Below are 21254 nucleotides of genomic sequence, written 5' to 3' on the forward strand. Positions count from 1 at the left end.
GTTATTTTGTATGGTATAAAAGAACCTGAATTTTTCTTTCGCTGCTTCGAATATTTATATCTTTACCCTTCAGGCGATCTCACATTAAGCACCACACAAAATTTCCCCAATAGTACAATGAAGAGCGCAATGTAGACACCCCTACCCGCCTGCAGTGTTGCACAACTAATTGATTGTTGAAAATTTCTTACCTGTCTGCAGATAAGGAACACCTTCTCCACCCTAGCCGGGTCACCCTCGAATGCGGGCGTGTCCACAGTGACAAAGTTGTGCAAAGGGGGCAGGAAGTCTAGGAAGTAGTCATAGCCCTCCTGTGTGAACATTGTGAACATGTAGTCAAACACTTGCCACATTGGGGCAGACACACTAGTTACTGTCAGAGAGTCCACTATCGCAAGTATCTCCTCGTAGAACTCTACAACACACCAATGCATATTGAAAGACCCTTATGCTAGTTTAATTTAGAGCATGATGTTAGGTGTTCAGCTAGGACTCGGTGCTTTCCGTGAAATTTGTGGTTAAGACAATCATGAACATTTTCTTTTATTACCATCACAAAGTTATTCCACATTGTTACTAACATAGCCGGCAGATTGTCGGAAAACAGCCGCGATAGACGCTTGTGGCCTTCCATGAATTGAAACAACTAAAGAAATAAGATCGACCACCAGTCCTTTAATACATTAGACTTTTTGGGTTAAGATTCGGACTCAATTTTATGAAAAATACGGTCTATAAGGAAAAAGCCCTAAAAGAGCTGCTACAAATTTGATATTCGAAATCAAAATGCGCTCTATTGATCTTTATCTAGTAAATGTTCATAAAATTTGAAATTCCATAAGTGAGTTCAGAAGTCATTTTTTTGGGTGAGGTAGGTCCTAGAAGCAGAAATGACGTAACGCTCACAAATTTTAACTGCAAAGCAGTAAAGTCACAGAAGTCATTGAAAAAGTCAATTCCAAGCAGTCAGGTCCTAAGAATCATCGATGGAGACTACGAATTTAAAAACATAGCAGGACAAGTCCTGACGTACAATTCAAAGAATTTTCATTGACTAAACAGAAAAACTAGACATAGAATGGACTGTGAGTGAATTGAAAAAACCATTTTAAAAAAAATCAGATCAAAAAATAAAGAAAAAAAACAGAAAATCAATGTCAAAATACCGCATGTGAACAAAAAAACCACTAGCGAGAAACGAAAATTTAATTCAAACAAAAAACTAGTCCTAGAATGAGCTGTGAAGGGATTGGGAAAACCATTTAGAAAAAAATCCGATCCAAAAAATCGAAAAAACAGTAAAAATCAGAGTGAAATTGCCGCATGTGAACAAAAAACCACTACCGATTAACCGAATTTTTGTTCAAACACCGTTTTCTCACTCTAAAATTAGAGCCAAAAAATTCACGCCGCAAAACCACTCGCTTTTTCGCTCCATTTGCTGTTTCGGCGTGACCAAAATCACTACTCCAATTTGACTTCAAAAATCATGAAAATGTGTGAACAGATCTTAAAAAAAAGACAGCGCCCCAATACAATTCAAATTCCTTGAATTGTAAAAAAACATAGAAGGACAAGTCCTAAAAGACAATCAAAAGAAAAAAATAAAAACACTTAGAAGTACTCTGCCTGGCCAGCAGATCAATTGAACAATGCCAGCCAAAGCACAAACAAAATCATCTCAAAAAGTTGAGAAACTAATACAATCAAACAAACTAAACAACAATATACTCATTGCTCAAAAACAAAAAACTCTTGAAGCTTTTACCCTGAAGGCTAAATTTGATCCCTTTAAATATATACATTTCATAAACACTCCAACGAACGCCAATTTTTGTCTCTGAAATCGGTTCAGTATTATATCTGCAAGATCTGAAAGAAAATCATAGGCCCTTGAAGATCGATTAACTCAAAATTGAGAGAAAAATTCAAAAAAAAAATGAAATCAAATGAAATATTGCTAAACATTGCGATATTACTATCATCAAAACTATTTCTGTGTCTCTAGAAGCTATCCAGTAAACCAGTTTCAAGCCCTAAAAAAATCATTGGCTCAAAGGTCGATAAACAAGGTAAAAGACAATAATTTTTAGAAATTTCAGATTTTATCAAAAAAAAGGTATTCATTCTATTCAAATGTTGAAATCCGTTGACCCTAGCAACTGTGTAATAACATACTATCAAACCCTGGAGGAAGTTACCTGGCCATCGAGGCGAGAAAAACTGAACAAAAGACAAATATTTTCAAAACTTGAAAAAAAATTTATCAAAAAATTTCTAAAATTCGAAATGGTATAGTTGGAAACTCCATTCACACTAAAAACCATGCAGTAAGTTTTTACCAGACTGTGGAATAGGTTTTCATGCTCTTGAGTTGGACAAAAATCAAAAATTGACCAAAAAATTTTAGGAAACCTTGCAAAAAATAGCAAAAATTAGTATCATTTTGCATGTTTGTGTTTGTAGTACCAAAACATATAGTTCATCAAATGGTCATATTCAGTAACTTTGTTTTGCAAAAGACCTTCGCCAACTTTTAAAAATTTCAACCTAAGACTAATACAAAACTGAAAAAATCACAAAAAACATGAAAAATTGCACCATTTTGAGCTCAAAACTCCTAAACATACCCGGCAGATTGCCAGAAAATAGCCGCCGTTGATTCCAATGAGCATGATTGGGATTGAAAGAATAGAAGATATTGAAAAAAAAAGTTTTTGTACAAAAACATTTTTTAAGTGCGATTTATTTTGATGGCATTTCGTAGTTCTTCTTTTTCTTAGAGAGAGGCTACATGGGCTACTATCAATACCAATAAGCATTAGAGATGGTAACTAAGACTTATAGGAACGACGCTCAAATAGCGGGCATCTAAAATTGGGCTTTATGGGTTTATCCCGTTTCTACTTCTGACTTCAATTTTTTATACTGACTCTGTTCATTTTGAATTGCTTTGATGAGCAACTGATGTTCAAAATCACTTTTAGCAGAATGAGAGAAGAGAGAAACTAGCCTAGAGAAGTCAAAAAGATATCACGCAAAATTTTGAAAAAGCGGTAAAGCGAAACATTTCTTTATTCGACGAAGTAAAAAAACATAGCAGGACAAGTCCTGACGTACAATTCAAAGAATTTTCATTGATTAAACACAAAAACTAGAACTAGAACGGACTATGAATGGTTTGGAAAAACCATTTAGAAAAAAATCCGATCCAAAAAATCGAAAAAACAGTAAAAATCAAAGTGAAATTGCCGCATGTGAACAAAAAACCACTACCGATAAAGCGAATTTTTGTTCAAACACCGTATTCTCACTCTACTTTAAAATTAGAGCAAAAAAAATTTCACGCCCCAAAACCACTCGCTTTTTCGCTCCATTTCCTGTTTCGGCGTGACCAAAATCACTACTCCAATTTGACTTCAAAAATCATGAAAATGTGTGAACAGACCTTAAAAAAAGGACAGCGCCCCAATATAATTCAAATTCTTTGAATTGTAAAAAATAGGAGCGCTATAATAGCCGACTGAGAAGATGAGGGCGGCTATAAAAAATGACCTTTTAACCTTAAATTAAGGCCATCCCAGCAGCTGCACCACTCTAAGCACTTGAAGTACTACTAAAGCACACTTTGGGCCTTTAATGAAAACAAATGCCTGCTGGAATGTAATTCTGTGGATTGTAAAAAACACGATTTCTCCAATAATAATAGCCGCAATCGCTTGGCGGCTATTAACCACAAACCTATTTCAAACGGATGGGGTCAAACTTTTAAGACTAAAAACCGCCCTTCAGACACTTCCTCGACCCAATTTCATAGAATCGCTTGGAGACAAGTCAACTGAAATGCTCTAAGAGAACTTAATGCCCTTTTGGCATTACATGTTCATCCCGTTTTTGCTGACGAAAAGACAAAAGGGCCGGATGAAAAATCGGTCACGCAAAAAATTGCAAAAAAGGTCCCAGGACTAAAACTTCGCTTGATAGCAATTAAAAGAGTGACCTTGTGAGTTGTTCTGTAGGACATATCCGACAATAGAGAGAATGACAGGCTCCAACTGCTGCATGATTGGTTTGTTCTCTTCCAACACATTGACCAGACTCTCTATCGTGTTAAGCAGACCCATAGCAGTCATTGCCCTGTCCTCAACATTCTCATCATCGTCACGCTCTAGCACCTGAAAGACCATCATGAATGGATACAATACAACAAAAACAGAAATGATGCCAATTAATGTCATGAAATTTAATCAGCTCTTACTTGAACCAACAGAAATATTGCCCCCCCCCTAAGGTTTTCTTAGAGATTCTCCCCCTCAATCAATCAACTGACCACTTTGAATGTTTCTGCAAGGTGATGTGCAATGTTGACAGCATACTGTGCAATGTCGTCTTCGAAGTTGGCAATCAATCTCTGTATCACTCCATTCAGATCGTCATTCACTGTCTCTCTGATCAACATCAGAACTGTCTCCAGCACTTTCGCTACCACCGGTTGGATCAGTGGAACAGCTAAAAACATGAAGAAATTATAGCTCAATTAAAAACGAATAAGATCACAAATTTAAGTCATATCAAAACTGTTCTGGAGGAATCTGATTGGATTAGCCACACCTGATAATGTCTGAACTGTGAATCTAGGTAATGCTTAGGTTGATCCCGTTATTGAGGACAAAAATTTAAAAGCCTCAGACAAAATATCGGTAAAGGGAAAAGATGCATAAAAAGAAGGCAGGACTAATAACAATTGCTAACTTCATTTGAGAGCAATTAAAAACTAACCCTTCTCCTGATGGCCAAGTACAGAATGTAGAGCTACCGCTGCATTGACCTTGACAGGCATCTGTTCCTGTTCGCTCAGGATACTATTGAGGAGTCCCTGTGTGATGTGGTTCAGAGTGGCTTCCTCCTTGATCCGCACACTAGCAAACTGGTTGACCACCCAACACGCCCTCGCACGCATGAAGCCCAACTCACTCGTGAACTGTGGTATCACCTGTCAAACAACACGACTAATTGGTGTTGCGCATGAGATAGTTGCTAAAGAGCTCACATCTAATCGGTGCGAGGTAAGTCACTGAGGATTCTAATCAAGACGATTTCACAAGACGGGATTAATTTAGATTTGGTCTTAACTCATTCCATCAAAGTTCAGGAGCTCGGTTTGACTTATTATAGATGGCAGTGCTATGATAAAGTTCATAGATTGATTTTGGGTTAGAACCCTACATTTTAAGACTTTTCACTAAGAACATAGCCATATACAGTAGGATCACCTTTGTCCCAAAGAACCACAACGTTTTTTCTATATCTGAATTTAATATTATTATTAAACTATTTACCTGTGAGACGAGCATGTTTTCCACTTGCACTTTGTACAGTTTCTTCTTGAGTAACACATCCGCAAGGCACCCAATCAGTCTTAAAGCTCCCTCTCTTTTCTGGGGTTCCATCGGAGGATCTGCTGTTAACACTCCAACTACAAACTGCAACGTCTGTGGAAGCACCTGAAGCAGACAATGCATTCACAGACCAGCAACTTCAGAAAATTTGCTGAAGAGGCATGAGGCTGAGGCGCTTTTTAAAAGTATCACGTAGCAAATTCTGCTCAATTTGTGCGTAATATATGTTCACTTTCAGTCGGTAAATACAACTGGTAACCGCAGATTTCTGGCCATCAATATTTTGAATTTTGTTGCCACCAATTTAATTAAAACAAAAAGCATTTCACTGACAGAACGAAGTTTCTGATACCTCTGATCAAATGAGATAAATGACACATTATGAATCTGGTGGAGCAAGTAATAATTTGTAAACTTCGTACGAAAAAAAGGATAAACATAGATGGCAGATTGCTAGAAAATAGCCGCAACAGCTTTGTATATCTGCAGTCTCAAAAAAATAGTAAACTGGCCAAAAACAAATTTCATTTTATTAGATGTTATATTTTGATTTAAAATCTGTTTAACTTATTGCTGCTTCTATTAGCTGCTCTCAAATAATTTCCAATCAGAGTGACACACACACACTCACTTAACCTTATCTTCTCTTTCAGAGTGACACGTGAGACCAAAAAAATTATCACGCAAAAATAAACTCGCTCTGGTAAGCCGTCACGTCATGCGCGCAATTCAGTTCAAACTAGTAGGTACGTATAGGCCATCCGAAAGCATCTTATCTTACAACCGATATTCTCAAAGAAAACTTATTCGTGAAAACTGGTGTACAGGCAATCGTTTCAATGATTTTTTTGCAAAACTACTTTGGACACCAACAAAAAAAAGAAGAGCCAAATATGTCAAAGAAAAGTTTCATGTGAGTTAAGAATAAAAGACAATTACAAAAATCAAAACATAGAGAATGAAGTATAAATAATGAGGTATAAATAGTTTTAAAAAAACGAAATAACCCAAAAGACAGAACCAAAGAAGGTTGAAATCAGAGGAAAACAGAAAAAGCGAATCTGAGAGAAAGCCAACGGGAGCGACCAGCGAGAAAAAAGAGAAACTAACGAGAAAAAGAAGGAAAAATCGAAACTCATGAGAGGAAAAAACAGAAAGAATACAATGCAACAGAAACTATGAGAACATCAGGAACCCACCGTAAGAAAACCGATAGGAAACAAGAAATTGAATCAAAATCAGAATATAAAGAGAAAAGAAGACGGTATTACGGAACCGAGAAAAGAAAAAGAGAGAGAAAGGAGGAAAAAGAGTTAGCGAGAGAAAGAACGCAAGAAAAAAAGAAAGCGATAGAATGAAAGAAAATGGGACAGCAAAAAAGAAATAAGCCGAAATCATGAGGGAGAGAGAGAGTACAACAAGGAGATGGTGAGCAAGCGCAAAAAGAAAAAACTTGAGTAAAAAAGAAAATATCACAGAGAAAAGACTTGAAGACCAGAAATAGAACATCGCACAACAGAAAAAGGTAGATAGGGAAGGAAATTGAAGAGAGGGAGAGTTACAACAGTTCAAAAGAAAATAGAAAACAGATCCTGGGTGAGACCATGATTTCCGGTTCTCAAAACAGGGATGAATGTAATAATAAGAACACGATTGATGCGCCTCAGAACGAGGAATGCGCTCATAGAAAGGAATCGTTGGCAAGCCTTCGCGAATGCTTTTACGAAATCGACAAACACAGAATTGAGTTAAAGGGGTAGCTAAAGATACCAACAAAATTTTCCTCGATGAAATTAAAGAAGGAAAAATATATGCCTATCATGTTTTGTACGCAATAATTTATTAGTAACAGCCCTTACTATGAAAAAGTCCTCTACTGAGCGCTAAAAAATTGTATTTATTTCAAGACCTCAATTTCGTCATATATAGTTTTTTGGCACCTAACTGGTTTTTGTACCGGCACTTTTTGGGTCTGTTCACTTCAAAAAATGTTTGGCTAAATTCTTCTGTATTAATGAACTTTCGTACAAGAAATTTTGACAAAACAAATTTCCATCATCCACCTTTAATCCTTGACGTTTTCGGTGAGTGACTTTTCCTTAACAAATTTTCATGACATTCTTTTCCATCAAAAACAATTTTTTCAAATGAATTACGAAAAAACAATATTTTTTTCGGTCATAAACCCTCTTTGTCTTGACACAGTTTCGATCATTTACCTTTTCCATATGAAAAGCTTTTCGATCACAGAACGTTTTCTGAAGAAGCTTTTGGTCACAGACCTGTTTCTGAAGAACTAATCGGCCAATGATTTTTTCGCCGTTTTTGTTTATTGTTGTTCAATATTGTTTTTGTTTATTGAATCACCAATTATTGTCTTTTTCTTTAACAAAAAATTTCGGCAACAGGCTGATTCGCAAAGCATTTTTCGGTAGATGGCACGACCTCTTAGCAAAATTTTCGGTCAATGACCTTTTTGTAACATTTTTTGGTCAATGACCTATTAGAAACATACTTTTTGGTCATTAACCTCAATTTAACATCCGCTTAACCGTGCTCTTCGGTAGTACTGTTAAAACATGCTGCTCAGTGTTAAAACATGCTGCCTCTAAAACAAGCCAACTTTTGTTCACGCGATTAATATATAGAATGCATGAACGAATTATCAAAAAGCAGATTGTGACGTCATAAGATTTCAACATTAATCTTAGAAATCTTGATGACGAAACATTAAAAAAAACATAGTACGACAATTACTGACCTACAATTCAAGCAATTTTCATTGACTAGCATAAAATACACCTAGAATGGATTATGAATGGATTGGAAAAACAATTTAAATAAAAATACGAAAAAGCACTGAAAAACAGTCAATATCGAGTTCAAACTGCCGCATGTGAACAATTAACCACAAGCGAAAACGAATTTTTGCACAAGCACCGTTTCTCACTCTGCTCGAAAATTAGATTGACAAAATTTCACGCCTAATAACCCCTCCTTTTTTAATCCACGTCCATTGCAGACGTGACCAAAAGTATCACTTCAATTTGAATTCAAAAATCTTGAAAATGTGTGAAAAAATCTTACAAAAATAGCCGGAAGAATTTCGGAGACGACTCGGAGAAAACTAAAACAACACATTCAGCAAACTAATACCTACCCACACTAATGAAAAACATAACCGACTAACGTCGGGAGAATTGCTCTCAAACGGCCGGAGAGCGGTTGGCTGCGGCAGTAGCTAGTCGATGTTTATTGAGGCTAGCTTCAGCTTGATTGAAGAGGCGTGAGGTTAGAGTAATAGACGATGACATCACGCCACATAAAAGCCGCTGAAGTGCGGCATCAATAGAAGAGTTAAAGAGGGAGAGAGAGAGAGAGAGAGAGAGAGAGCGCGAAAGATAAAATGTGAACGGGAAGGAAAGAAACCCCAACCAGCACAGAGAGAGAGAGAGCTAGGAAAATTTTCCATGCTGATATTCGACTCTGCAGTTTCTAGTTTTCTAGGCTTTTTAGTAATTAAATCATACAAAAAACTGAAAGTGCAAACTTCAAAACAAAAGTTTTCACATTTCTCAGTGAAGGAAATTTGTCTCAGGATTTCTGTCATGTAACCCATCTGCAAGACATAAAAGGCTTCTTTGGCCAGTGAAGGTCGTTAAACTCGGAAAAGGACAAAAGTACTCAAAAATTTTAAAGACTGCAATATTTAACAAAATCTTACCAAAATTGGTGATATTAGTATCTTCAAAACCATTTCAATATCTCAAGAGAATATCGAGTATCCCTATTTCAAGCCATAAAACAGTTTCACTGTCTCATAAAGATCCATAAACTTGCAACATAATTCTTCAAAATTTTTACTTTATCAAAAAATCTTCTAAAACTCGAAACATTAAAATATTGATAACCACTCCGCAAACTCTAGAAACTATGCAGCTGCTTACTGTCAAACCTCAGATGACGTCCTTGCGTCCCTAGTTTACGAAAAATTGAAAAAATTCAAATATTCAAAGAACTTGAAAAATTAAAATTTTTTTTTGAAAAATGCTAAAAAAAGAACATTCCATTTCATCTAAGAACTAAACAGTAACGTATTATAAAACCCTGAAGGAGGTTCCTTGGCTATTGAGGCTGGATAAAGCTGAAAAAATGACAAAATTTTCAATAAAAAAATTTGAAATAGCTGAGAAAATTATATTTGAAAAAAATATTTGAGAAAGTCTTATCAAAAAATAGATAAAATTTGTAATATTAAAAAGTTGAAAACTATTCCATGGCAAAAAAAATTCATTAACCTACCATCAAACCCTACAGGAGGTCTACTGGCTCCTAGGGCTGGAAAAACTTGAATAATGACAATAAAAGTCAAAAAAAAGCAAAAAAAATTGCTGTTTTAAAAAGTTTGTGATTTTAAAATGTTGAAAACCATTCTATTACCACCAGAAAATATTCAGCAATCAATTATCAAACCATTAAGGAGGTTTTCAACCCCTGAGGCTAAAAACCCTGAATAATGACAGAAAAATTTAAAAAATATTGAAAAAAGTTGCAAGTTTTGTAAAAAAAAAATTGATATTAAAATCTTGAATAGCAATCCATTACATCTAAAAATTATGCAGTAACCTATTATCAAGTGCTAAAGGAGATTTCTTGTCTCATGAGGCTGGAGAAAACAAAAAACAATAAAACATTTTCAAAAAAACTTGAAAAAAGCAATTTTTTTAAATACTACCATTAGTGATATTAAAACCTCGAAAAACAATACATTACATCTAAAAACTATACAGTAACCCATTATCAAACCCTAGAGAAAGCTCCTTGGCTCTTGAGGCTGGATGAAACTAAAGACAACATAACTTCATTAACATTGATAACCTAGCTGGCAGAATGCCAGAGAATAGCCGCTATAGCTTCGTAGATCTTCAGTCTCAAAAAACAGTGAAAAAGACAGACCGAAAAATTCAGTTTTTCATTGAAGGCCCATATGTCACATTTTGATAAGTTTTTGCTGCCTCTATTAGCTGCTCTCTAATAACCTTAATTTAGAGTGAGACACACCCATTTGACCTTATCTCTTTGAGTTAAAGTAAATAAAAGTAAATTTCAAAGTGAGGTAGTCATTTTTGTGAGTGAGGTAAGTCACGTGTGAGCAAAATTTTAATCAGGCAAATGAACAAAAAAAAAACAAAAAAATTTGGCTATTAAAAAAATTGTAAGTTATATCAGAATATCAAAAAAAGCTGTGATATTAAAAAGTTGAAAACTATTCCATGACCAAAAAACAATTCGGTGACTTATTATCAAACCCTTAAGCTTTTCTGGCCCCTGTTTAGGGAAAAACTTGAATAATGACAATATATGACAACCAAATTGAAAAAACTGCAAGTTTTGTCGAAAAATGCTAAAATTCGCAATGTTAAAATATAGAAACCATTATCTTACCACTAGCAACTATGCAGTAACAGATTGTCAGATCCTAGAGTAGGTTCCTCGACACCTAGGGCTAATGAAACAAAAAATGAAAAAAAGTTTCAAAAAGCTTGAAAAAATTGAAAATTAGTAAAAAAAAATTGCGTGTTTTTGGCGAGCGGTTGTTCCTCATTAGATAGCCAGGGGGTTGTGCACCGGGGGGCTGATGGGGGCAGCAGTGGGGTGAGGGCAACAGCACATTGAGGGGGTGGGGGTTCTTCAAACTCTAAGAACCGCTCTTCAAACCATGAGTATAAGTCTCCGTTTGTGCCCGCTTGGCGCTACATGTTTATCCCGTTTTCGGGGACGTAAAGTCAAATGGATCAGACGAAAAATCGGTCAAGCGAAAAATTGCATAGGAAAAGACCGAAAGGACTAATATAATTGCTACAAACTTCGTTTGCGAGCAATTAAAAATAGTTCCTGCAAGAAAATTTAAATAAGAAAAACAAAACTAGCTTATTTTTTATATTACAAGGGCACATAAAGTCAAAAAAATAATGATTGAGACAAAAAAAAGAGTAATAAAATGTTCGCCAAACAAGGAGTTTACATTAGGCTAAAAAATGAGTCTAGGATTTAAAAAAAACACACAAAACAGCAAAAAAATAAAAGGTCAAAAATTTCTTTTAGTTTTTGTCAGGTTTCTCAAAAAAAAACAAATATTGTAACAACAGAAGCAAATAAAATGGCTGCAATTTGCCTAAAATTCACAAAATAGCTGGAAAACATACATATTAACAAAAAAAATTCACTTATAACCAAAAACCTTCAAACCGCTGTCAAACAACCCTAAATAAAACTATATAATCAAACTTCCAAACCAAAATAACGGTATGAGCAAAAAGCTCGTTTTCTCTCACTCTTCAATTCAGTTCAGCACGCAGACTACTCACGCGTTTCAATACCGGCTTCAAAACTCACTCCAATAACTGGTTAAAAAAGATAGCCGGATGGATTCCGGAAACGCCTCGAAGTCGTATACCCCAAAAAACTCGCTTTTCAAATAGGCTTTATCCTCACATAACGCATCAATGCAGAGAAAAAAACAATCATACATCAACCAACAAAATTTTGCCAAAACAAATTAACGTGAAAAATTAGGATAATTCAATTTATTTTTCATAGAACACATAAAACGAAAAACGTTGCTTCGTGCAATGAAAATTAGAAATCTAGCCACCAAATATCAACCAAGCCCTAATGAGGTCACCAACATCTCTATTGTCGAAAAAAAAATGAAAAATTGTAAAATTTCTCAATTCATCAAATTTTTATACAAAGTGTCAACTTTGTAGAGAAAGAAACTTCTATTCTTCGTAATAAACAGAGCCTACAGGCATGAGGCTTTAATTCATTTGCCAATAAATTAAACAAAATGATACAGTGGGGCAAGAATTGCAAAAATAGATTAAAAATCAGTAAAATAGTTGAATCACATTCAAATTAGCGAAAAATTCCCATTATTTACAAAAAACATCAAAAAAGTATCAAAACAGGCTGAATGTTATTACTTTTGTCCAAAACGCATCTTCGGGTCGTAGAAAAAGAACTTCTCCAATACTCCTCTTCGGGTCGTAAAAATACAGCGCCTCAACACAATTCACATTATTTTAATTTTAGTAAACCAAGAGAAGGTCAATAATAGCCCCAGCTATCACTTTGCGGCTATTAATAACTATTTTAATGACTTAGTTACATTTTTTTGAATAATATAATAATTTAATTCGTCTTGAAAATCTCTAAAAACAAAGGGAATATCAATATGTACACAGTGATTCAAGACTGGACTAGCCGGAAAGCCCACCGGATTTTTGCTGAAGGCAGTCCAGTACATTATTTGGCTGACCAAACCCCATGCGCATCTTAAAAACATACCCGGCAGATTGCCGGAAAATAGCCGCCGTTGATTCCAATAAGCAATTTGTACAAAAAAAATTAAGTCCAATTTATTTTGATGGCATTTCGTAGTTGAACATACTTCTGTTTCTTAGAGAGAGGCTACAGGGGCTACTATCAACACCAATAAGCATAAGAGATGGTAACTAAGACTTATAGGAACGACGTTCAAATAGCGGGCATCTAAAATTGGGTTTTAAGGGTTTATCCCGCTTCCATTTCTGACTTCAATTTCTTATACTGACTCTGTTCATTTTGAATTGCTTTGCTGAGCAACTGATGTTCAAATTCACTTTTAGCAGAATGAGAGAAGAGAGAAACTAGCCTACAGAAGTCAAAAAGATTTCACGCAAAATGTCGAAAAGCGGCAAAATGGTAAAGCGAAAAAAAGTTCGACGAAGTAAAAAAAAATAGGAGCGCAATAATAGCCGGCTGAGAAGATGAGGGCGGCTATTAAACATAACCAACTAAACGTGCTCTCGAACGACTAGTGGGAGCACTAATCAATTGCAGCCTGTTTCAGTCGGGGGGGAGGGAGGGAGGAGGAGCTTAAATGGGACTAAACAGTTCAGTAGTGGGCTTCAAATAACCACATTAGAGGTTAAAATATACCACTATTAAGATTTAAAGAAAAAAAATGGCACCAGTTTCGACGCACTTTTCATTTGACTTTTACTATTAAATTGCCGCCAGTTGAATTCAGCTGCTTGAAATTGTGATTGAGAGAGAATTTTAGATCACGCGAAACGCAAAAAGTCAAACTTGTCAAGCGAAAATTTTGCATGAAAAAAGACACACACGTTTACAATAATTGCCATGAACTTCGTTCAAGAGCAATTAAAAACTCGTACAAACTATCTCACCTCTTTCCTTTTACTACATGCGAGTATGAGAAGGGTCTCGGCTGCATTGACAGGAGAGTAGAACTCTTCGAATATATCAAACTTGACTCGAATGTACTCGAGGGGGTCTTCATTCCACAGCTCCTCGTCCTCTTTGGAGAAGCACAGCAGTGGGAACAACACTTCCTGCACCAACACCCCCAACTGACTCTGCAACAGACAAGTAACTGATCAATCAGTTAAGAGAGGAAACATCAAAACCCGTTGAGAAACACAGCAGTAAAAATATATCTGTTTATTTCTTTCCCGTCCCGCTGTTTTAGAACTAACAGTTTCTGCTTTAGTTTAGAAAGAGGTCGTGCCTGCCATTACAATTGTCTGCGCACTAACTGGGTGTTAAAATATCAGTTATAGATGATCATATTCAGTGAGGTGATGAGGATACCAAATAAATTGAATGGAATTTACAAGTAAAACGCAAGAACAGACTTTTCAATTAAAACGCATGGTACAGAATGGATCCAGTAAAGATCTATAAAGATAATTTCCATTTCTAAAAAAAACTGCTTCAATCCGAAAGTTCGAAAACACCTTGTTAGGAGTCATAGTACAAATTTTGCAGAGTAACAACCATCGTTGACAAAAAACCTGAACTTATATAACTAAAAAACATTAACTATAAAGTGTAACTTCAACAGCTCCAAATTTAAACAAAACCGACTAAACGTCGGAAGAATTGCTCTCGAACGACCAGTGGGAGCTCTAATCAATTGCAGCCTGCTTCAGTCGGGGTGGGGGAGTGGGAGCCTAAATGGGACTAACAAGTTCAATAGTGAGCTTCAAATAACAAAAGTAGAGGTTAACATATACCACTATTAAGATTCGTAAAAGTAAAAAAGTACTATTAAGTAAAAAAATGACAACAGTTTTGGCGCACTTTTCATTTGACTTTTAGTATTTAATTGCCACCAATTGAGTTCAGCTGTTTGAAATTGTGATTGAGAGAGAAATTGAGATCACGCGAAACGCAAAAAGTCAAGGGTGTAAAAGTCACTCGAAAAGTCAAAATTGTCAAGCGAAAATTTTGCATTAAAAAGACTCACACGTTTACAATAATTGCTATGAACTTGGTTCAAGAGCAATTAAAAGTCAATTTGAGAGTGAGGAAGTCATTTTTGAGAGTAAGGTAAGTCGCCTGTGACAAAATTCAATCACGCAAATGAACAAAGAACTCGCTTCAATAAGAGTTAAAAATGACGTCACGCGCAGCATCAAGTTGAAACTACATGAACGAAAGAACAAAAAGCAGATTTTAACTGATTGTGACCTCATATGGTCATAACAAAAATCTTGACGACGAAAAAAAAACACACCCCGCAGATTGCCAGAAAATAGCCGCCGTTTATTCCAACAAGCCTGATTGGGATTAAAAGAATAGAAGATATTGAAAAAAAAAGATCTTTGTACAAAAACATTTTTTAAATCCGATTTATTTTGATGGCATTTCGTAGTTGAACATACTTCTGTTTCTTAGAGAGAGGCTACAGGGACTACTATCAACACCAATAAGCATAAGAGATGGTAACTAAGACTTATAGGAACGACGTTCAAATAGCAGGCATCTAAAATTGGGTTTTAAGGGTTTATCCCGCTTCCATTTCTGACTTCAATTTCTTATACTGACTCTGTTCATTTTGAATTGCTTTGCTTAGCAACTGATGTTCAAAATCACTTTCAGCAGAATGAGAGAAGAGAGAAACTAGCCTAGAAAAGTCAAAAAGGTTTCACGCAAAATGTTGAAAAAGCGGCAAAATGAGGTAAAGCGAAACATTTTTTTGTTCGACGAAGTAAAAAAGCATAGCAGGACAAGTCCTGACGTACAATTCAAAGAATTTTCATTGGCTAAACGATAAACTAGATCTGGAATGAACTACGCATGGCTTGGAAAAACCATTTAGAAAAAATCCAATCCAAAAAATTGAAAAAACCAATAAAAAACCAAAGTGAAATTGCCGCGTGGGAACAGAAAAACCACTAGCGAGAAAGCAAATATTTGTTCAAACACCGGTTTCTCACTCTACTTAAAAATTAGAGCGAAAAAAAATCCCGCCGCAAAACTACTCGCTTCTTCGCTCCACTTCCTGTTTCGGCGTGACCAAAATCACTACTCCAATTTGACTTCAAAAATCATGAAAATGTGTGAACAGATCTTAAAAGACAGCGCCCCAATACAATTCAAATTCTTTGAATTGTAAAAAAAAATAGGAGCGCTATAATAGCCGGCTGAGAAGATGAGGGCGGCTATTAAATATAGCCAAAAGAATTCCGGAAACGAATCGAAGAGTCGTCTTCTACGACGAAATAATTAAAACCAAGAGAAGGCCAATAATACCCTCAGCTATCGCCCTCGCGGCTATTAAAAAAACTAAAGGACCACTTCGTTTGCGATCAATTAATTAGGAGGGGTAATATAAGCTTTGGTCATGGCAATCGGATTCCTCACTGTAATATTAGCTGTTCTTATTATACACCCTTATAGTAGTTATTTAATTTGAAGAACTTACTCTTAAAAGCAACAAGCATCATTATTATTTTTATTATCAAAACGCGTGTGGGTTTGTTCACAGGTTTATGAAAGTAAAACTTTGTTTAACGGGGGAGAAAAAGGGGGAAGTTCGCGTTGTCTATGGTTTCCGACGCATAACCTCAAGCCATACCTTCATTTTGAGCCAGCAGATGGAGTGATTGACACACAAGGTGAGGTATTGAAGTGTGTGCTGTAACACCCTGGGTGCCATGAACTGACCCTGTCTCTTCCTGTCCAACACTGTCAGACATGTCAACATGCCAGGACTGGCCAGAGTCTTCAGGAACCAGGCAGCAAATGTCTCATACGAGTTGTTGATCAAGTTCCCAGGACTGCCAAACCTGTAACAACACTAACGATCTACGTACACCGCCAATAAAACCTCCAGTATTACAAATTAGCTGTGCTGCAGTGCATGCAGGAGCTGATTTCATCCCAGATAGAAAATGACATATAAGCTTTATAATGGTAGAAAGAAATTATAAAGGCTACAGTTATACATCTTATCAGGCTCTGTGCAAACAATTATCAATGCATTTGTTTGTTCACACAGTAGAATGAAATTTCGTCAAGTATTTGGGGAGGGAGCATATCCTACTCGACTTTTTCACATTGTATGCCACCTGACCGCTGAAAATATGTAACCAATGTTTTAAGGAGCCTCAAAAAGAACAACTCCCAGAATTCCTTTAAAGGAGTACGAGGAAATCGACCAGTGAATGTGTGGTAACAATTCGTAAAAATACCTCTCAAAGAGCCTGTGCATAATTCGGGATGCCCACTTCTTCACCTTCCACCACACACAGCCCTCCTTCTCCTCATCATCCTCCAGCGACGTCATAACTTGCTCAGGCACCTGCTGCTCCAGCACATTCTGACACAACACGAACCTAAACAGGCTTCTTTAATTCACAATACTATGTTACTAAAAGGTCTGAGTTATGCTAGGGAATCGTTAACCGAGTTAATGCAAAAGCTACGTAATGTATCAAACGCGGTTTTTACGATAACTACGTACTACAGCTAAGCTTAATATCTTGTCCTAGTTTTGCAACAAGTACCAACAAAAAGGTCAAGCTTGAACGGGAACAAAAGTACCAACAAGTACCAACCAAAACGGGAACGAAATTTTAAGTGTTCTCAATTATGATGAAATTAGCAGGTTGATTTAACTGATTGAGGTATGGCATTTCGTTTCCAAAGATCAAACTGTGGTGAAAGTTTGTTTCCAACTCTTCAGAATTACAACATTGCTCAATGGCTAAAAAAAATTTTATCTCCATTTCCCTCTTGATAACTAGATTTTAGTCTGCACAAAGTATAGTATATATCTGTTGAGCGTTTAAGATGAGCCTCGAGCAACTTCCAGAGAAGTTCTCACTGCCTTAAAGTTCCGAGAACTCTATTTTTAAAGATAAACCGACTAATGTCGGAAGAATTGCTCTCGAACGACAGGCGATGCAAATTAATTCAGGGGGCCGTAGCATAGATAAATTTTTTATGAGTGCAAAAACAGTCGGCTACGCCGGGATTCGAACTATTGGCCTTCTTCTCCCTCACCAGAAGCACTGCCCACTCGGCTATCTTGGCCTTCGTGTTGCCATGCTGGATTCGATTTTATTTTAGCAACAAGCTTTGCTTCGGTGTGAGAGCAATAGAGATCACTCAAAAATGAATAACGAGAGCTGAAAAAAGTCACTTGAGAAGTCAAAGAAAGTTCTAGAAGAAAAGCGCAAAAACGCACAAGCGAAAAATTTACATTAAAAAAATGGACCAACACGCTTACAATAAATGCTACGAACTTCGTTCGAGAGCAATTAAACATATAAAATTATGTATCACATGTATAGAATTGTTGAGAGGTAAAGACTTCAACGCAAACACGCTTTGAGCTGTTCGAGAAAACTCGATGCGCACAACGGAGCAAAAAAAAACAGAAAATAACCAACTAATGACGGTCGAACTGCTCTACAACGGCTGACGAGAGGTTGTCTCTATCAGTAGCTGCAGTTTTGGTAGGCTAGCTTTAGAGAGGGTGTGGGGTGAGCATGCGGTTGCGTCGATGAGCGCCGGGGGTCTCGCGTAAAGGGTGGAATGAGGTGGAGAGAGAAGGGGAGTGGGGGATGGAGAGCGGAGTCAAACTCTAAGAACTGCCCTTCACACCAGCCGTCACACTCTAAGAGAAATTAATACCCTCCGGGTGTTACCTGTTTATCCCGTGTTTGAGGACGAGAAGTCAAATGGGCAGATGAAAAATCGGTCAAGCAAAAAATTGCATTAAAAAATAACCAGTAAAATACCGGAAACGAATAGAAGAGTCGAGCAAATAATATCGTGAACTAACCTTATCAAAAGGGGGTAGCTGGGAGGGTAAAGTCCAATTTTCGAAAACAGACGTCAACGTTCTTAAAAAATTCACTGATCAAGTTAAGAAAAACTTGCTTCGGCCGAAAAATCTGAAGAATAACAATACTCCTCTTCGAAACGTAAGACCACAGGACTAATATAAATGCTACAAACTTTGTCTGTGAGCAATTAATAACTAATATGCTCAGATATCGTTCCACGTTTCCAAGCGGAAGTTGATAATGAAGTCAACTGTTTCAATCTTTAAAAAAACGAAGTAAGACCCAAATTAGCTCACTCAAATTCAGTATTGCTCGTTACTTCAACCAGGAGACCAATATTAACCTCAATCATCGCTCGCTTAATCTGAATTCGGCATAACAGGCTGAGACCGAACTGCTCTCAGACGAACGGTAGAGGGTAAGAGAAGGTTAGGTCTAGTTAGTGAGTGTGTGGGTTGGAGTGGGGAAGGGGGTCCAGAAATCAACTAATCACCCTTCACATCATGAGCCTATGTCCTTTCAACAGTTCGGTTTCCGTAAGACCACAAAGGCTCTGAGAGAACTTCAGAGTGGCTTAATGCTCTCAGGCTTTACCGGTTTATCGCGTTTCTCAATACCAAACGTCACATTTTCCCGGTCAGATTTAAAAAAAGGCAAGACAAAAAATGACATTACAAAACAGGGCTAATCGCTACAAACTTTGTTTGAGCGCAGTTAAAATGATGCCCCAACACTTAGTTTCGAATACAACGCACCAAATAGCGTCATTATTGATTTCTGAGGCTGTTTTGATGCTTTTGAAGTTCTATCTGGTTTTATTATTGATTTTTCGTTCATATTTGAGATGAGAGAAAGCAGTACCCACCACTGTTGGCAACTCTCGTTTGAGATGGTGTCAAGAGGGTAGAAGTACTGAGTGACACAGTGGAATATCTTTAGAATCAACTTCCTCATCTCCACCACTGCCTCTGTCTGGTCAGCAAGCAGTCCAGCTGCCTTGTTGTACAACTGAGACATAGCCACTCTCAATACTTCATTCCTCGGTCCACACTCTTCTGTCTTCTTGTACCTGTAAATACAGTTAATTCATCATTTGGATCTTTTCGGTTATTTCCCAGGGCCACTCCCCGGTTATAGAAAACTATATTACATGATGGTTTAGTATGTAATAAACCATCATGTAATATAGTACCTGTGGTTATGTGTCCAGCCTTTTCACCCCTACTTCTTTCACCCTTTAAAACTGATTTTTTTGCTTATGCAATTGAAATTCAAAATTAGAGATTCGCTGGGTTTTTTGTTGTGAGGTGAAATTTATGATGTTAAAATTTGGAAGAGGTAAATAAATCGGGAACCCTATATGCTGGAATCTATGATCAATTCGCGACAATTGGGAACATGACACACTAATAATGCATGAATTGCTCTTAAAGGGGCAAGGCCAAGTTTTATATTATTAGCCTCAACTATTCTACAATTTAAAAAACAAAATATTGCGTGTTTTAAGAAATTAATTGATGCCCAGGACTTTTTGTAGTAGGCAATCTTTGTGACAGAACGATGATTCTCTAGTTTGGTCCCAAAACTATTACTTTTAAATATACTTCCGCTGGACTCACATCTCTCGAGATTTTTCTTAAAAAAGATTTTTGTGAAAAAGTCCAATACGATTTACTTTACAATTCTAATATTGCTAAGACAATTCAAAGATCGATTGAACAGCCGAAAAACAAGACAATTCATTTTAGTATTTAAAAATCAACAAGGAGGCTCGGTAATGTGCTTTCGCAAAGTTCCGACCCCGCTCATCCACATTTTTACATAATTGTCCACCATATGAGGAACAGATAAAAACCCCGAAAAAAATGATGTATGAATAAAAAGGTCGCCTCCAACGCAAATAACTAAATGAAGTTTAAAAATGCTGCATTAGATTGATGAGATCAGCCATTACTAAAAAGGGAGTCAAGAACAAAAAAATCAAACAATAACAACAAACATTAATTGCATCCAAAACTTTATGTCCACACTTTTTTAAAAAAGACTTAATAACGAGGTCACAATAGCGTCAGATAAAACTGAAACTAAACAGTACTTAACTTGTACCTCACTAGAAAAGATATGGAACCAGTCCATAATAAAGCGCGGTAACAATTAGACGAAGAAAAACAACAAGGTTAAAAAAGTTCGATTATATTTTTAAAAACAATTAATTTCAAAGCAATGAAAACTATAAGATATCAGCTGAGATTATCCAACAGGTTTACGATCAGCTATGCCTCTACCGGAAGGCATTAAGACCTGTCAAGATTCAATTTTTTGTGCTGTTACAAAAAGATCAAATAGAAAACAAAAACTAATTCCATTGAAACCTGAAAGAAAACGCAGTCAAAGCCGTAAAGTCATCTTTTGCCCCTCAAAACATGTTCCATTGCTCCTTCTTTGAAAGCTAGTATTATGGTATATGACCTCTTATTGATGAGACTAAGTAACAAGTCGAAAAAAAGGGCAAAAATAAAAAAAACTTCTGTTTTTTTCGAAAACAGCTGCTTTCAAAGTCATGAAAGCCAAGAGCAATCAAATCAGATCAGAATATAGGCTGAAATATTTCGCCAAAAAAACCAATGAGATCTGTCAATATCCAGAAAAATTCATAAGACTAAAAAGACAGTAAAAACGACAGTTAAAGACAAGTAAAAAATTCATC

General features: G+C 36.4%; 1 protein-coding gene across 1 annotated transcript in view; it reads right to left on the reverse strand.

The window, feature by feature from the left end:
- Positions 1-21254, reverse strand: part of LOC142353072 (importin-7-like) — an 85232-nt gene that overhangs the window by 55016 nt on the left and 8962 nt on the right. The window contains exons 5-13 of the mRNA XM_075405266.1: positions 19413-19616; positions 16946-17089; positions 16330-16540; positions 13634-13822; positions 5340-5504; positions 4780-4993; positions 4331-4509; positions 4001-4175; positions 192-415 (exon numbers count right to left, since the gene is read on the reverse strand). Of these exons, the coding sequence (XP_075261381.1) occupies positions 192-415; positions 4001-4175; positions 4331-4509; positions 4780-4993; positions 5340-5504; positions 13634-13822; positions 16330-16540; positions 16946-17089; positions 19413-19616 (1705 nt within the window). The remainder of the gene's footprint in view (positions 1-191; positions 416-4000; positions 4176-4330; positions 4510-4779; positions 4994-5339; positions 5505-13633; positions 13823-16329; positions 16541-16945; positions 17090-19412; positions 19617-21254) is intronic.

The sequence above is a fragment of the Convolutriloba macropyga genome, chromosome 14, assembly GCF_964194025.1.
Source record: "Convolutriloba macropyga chromosome 14, txConMacr16.3, whole genome shotgun sequence".
Taxonomy (NCBI): Eukaryota; Metazoa; Xenacoelomorpha; order Acoela; family Convolutidae; genus Convolutriloba; species Convolutriloba macropyga.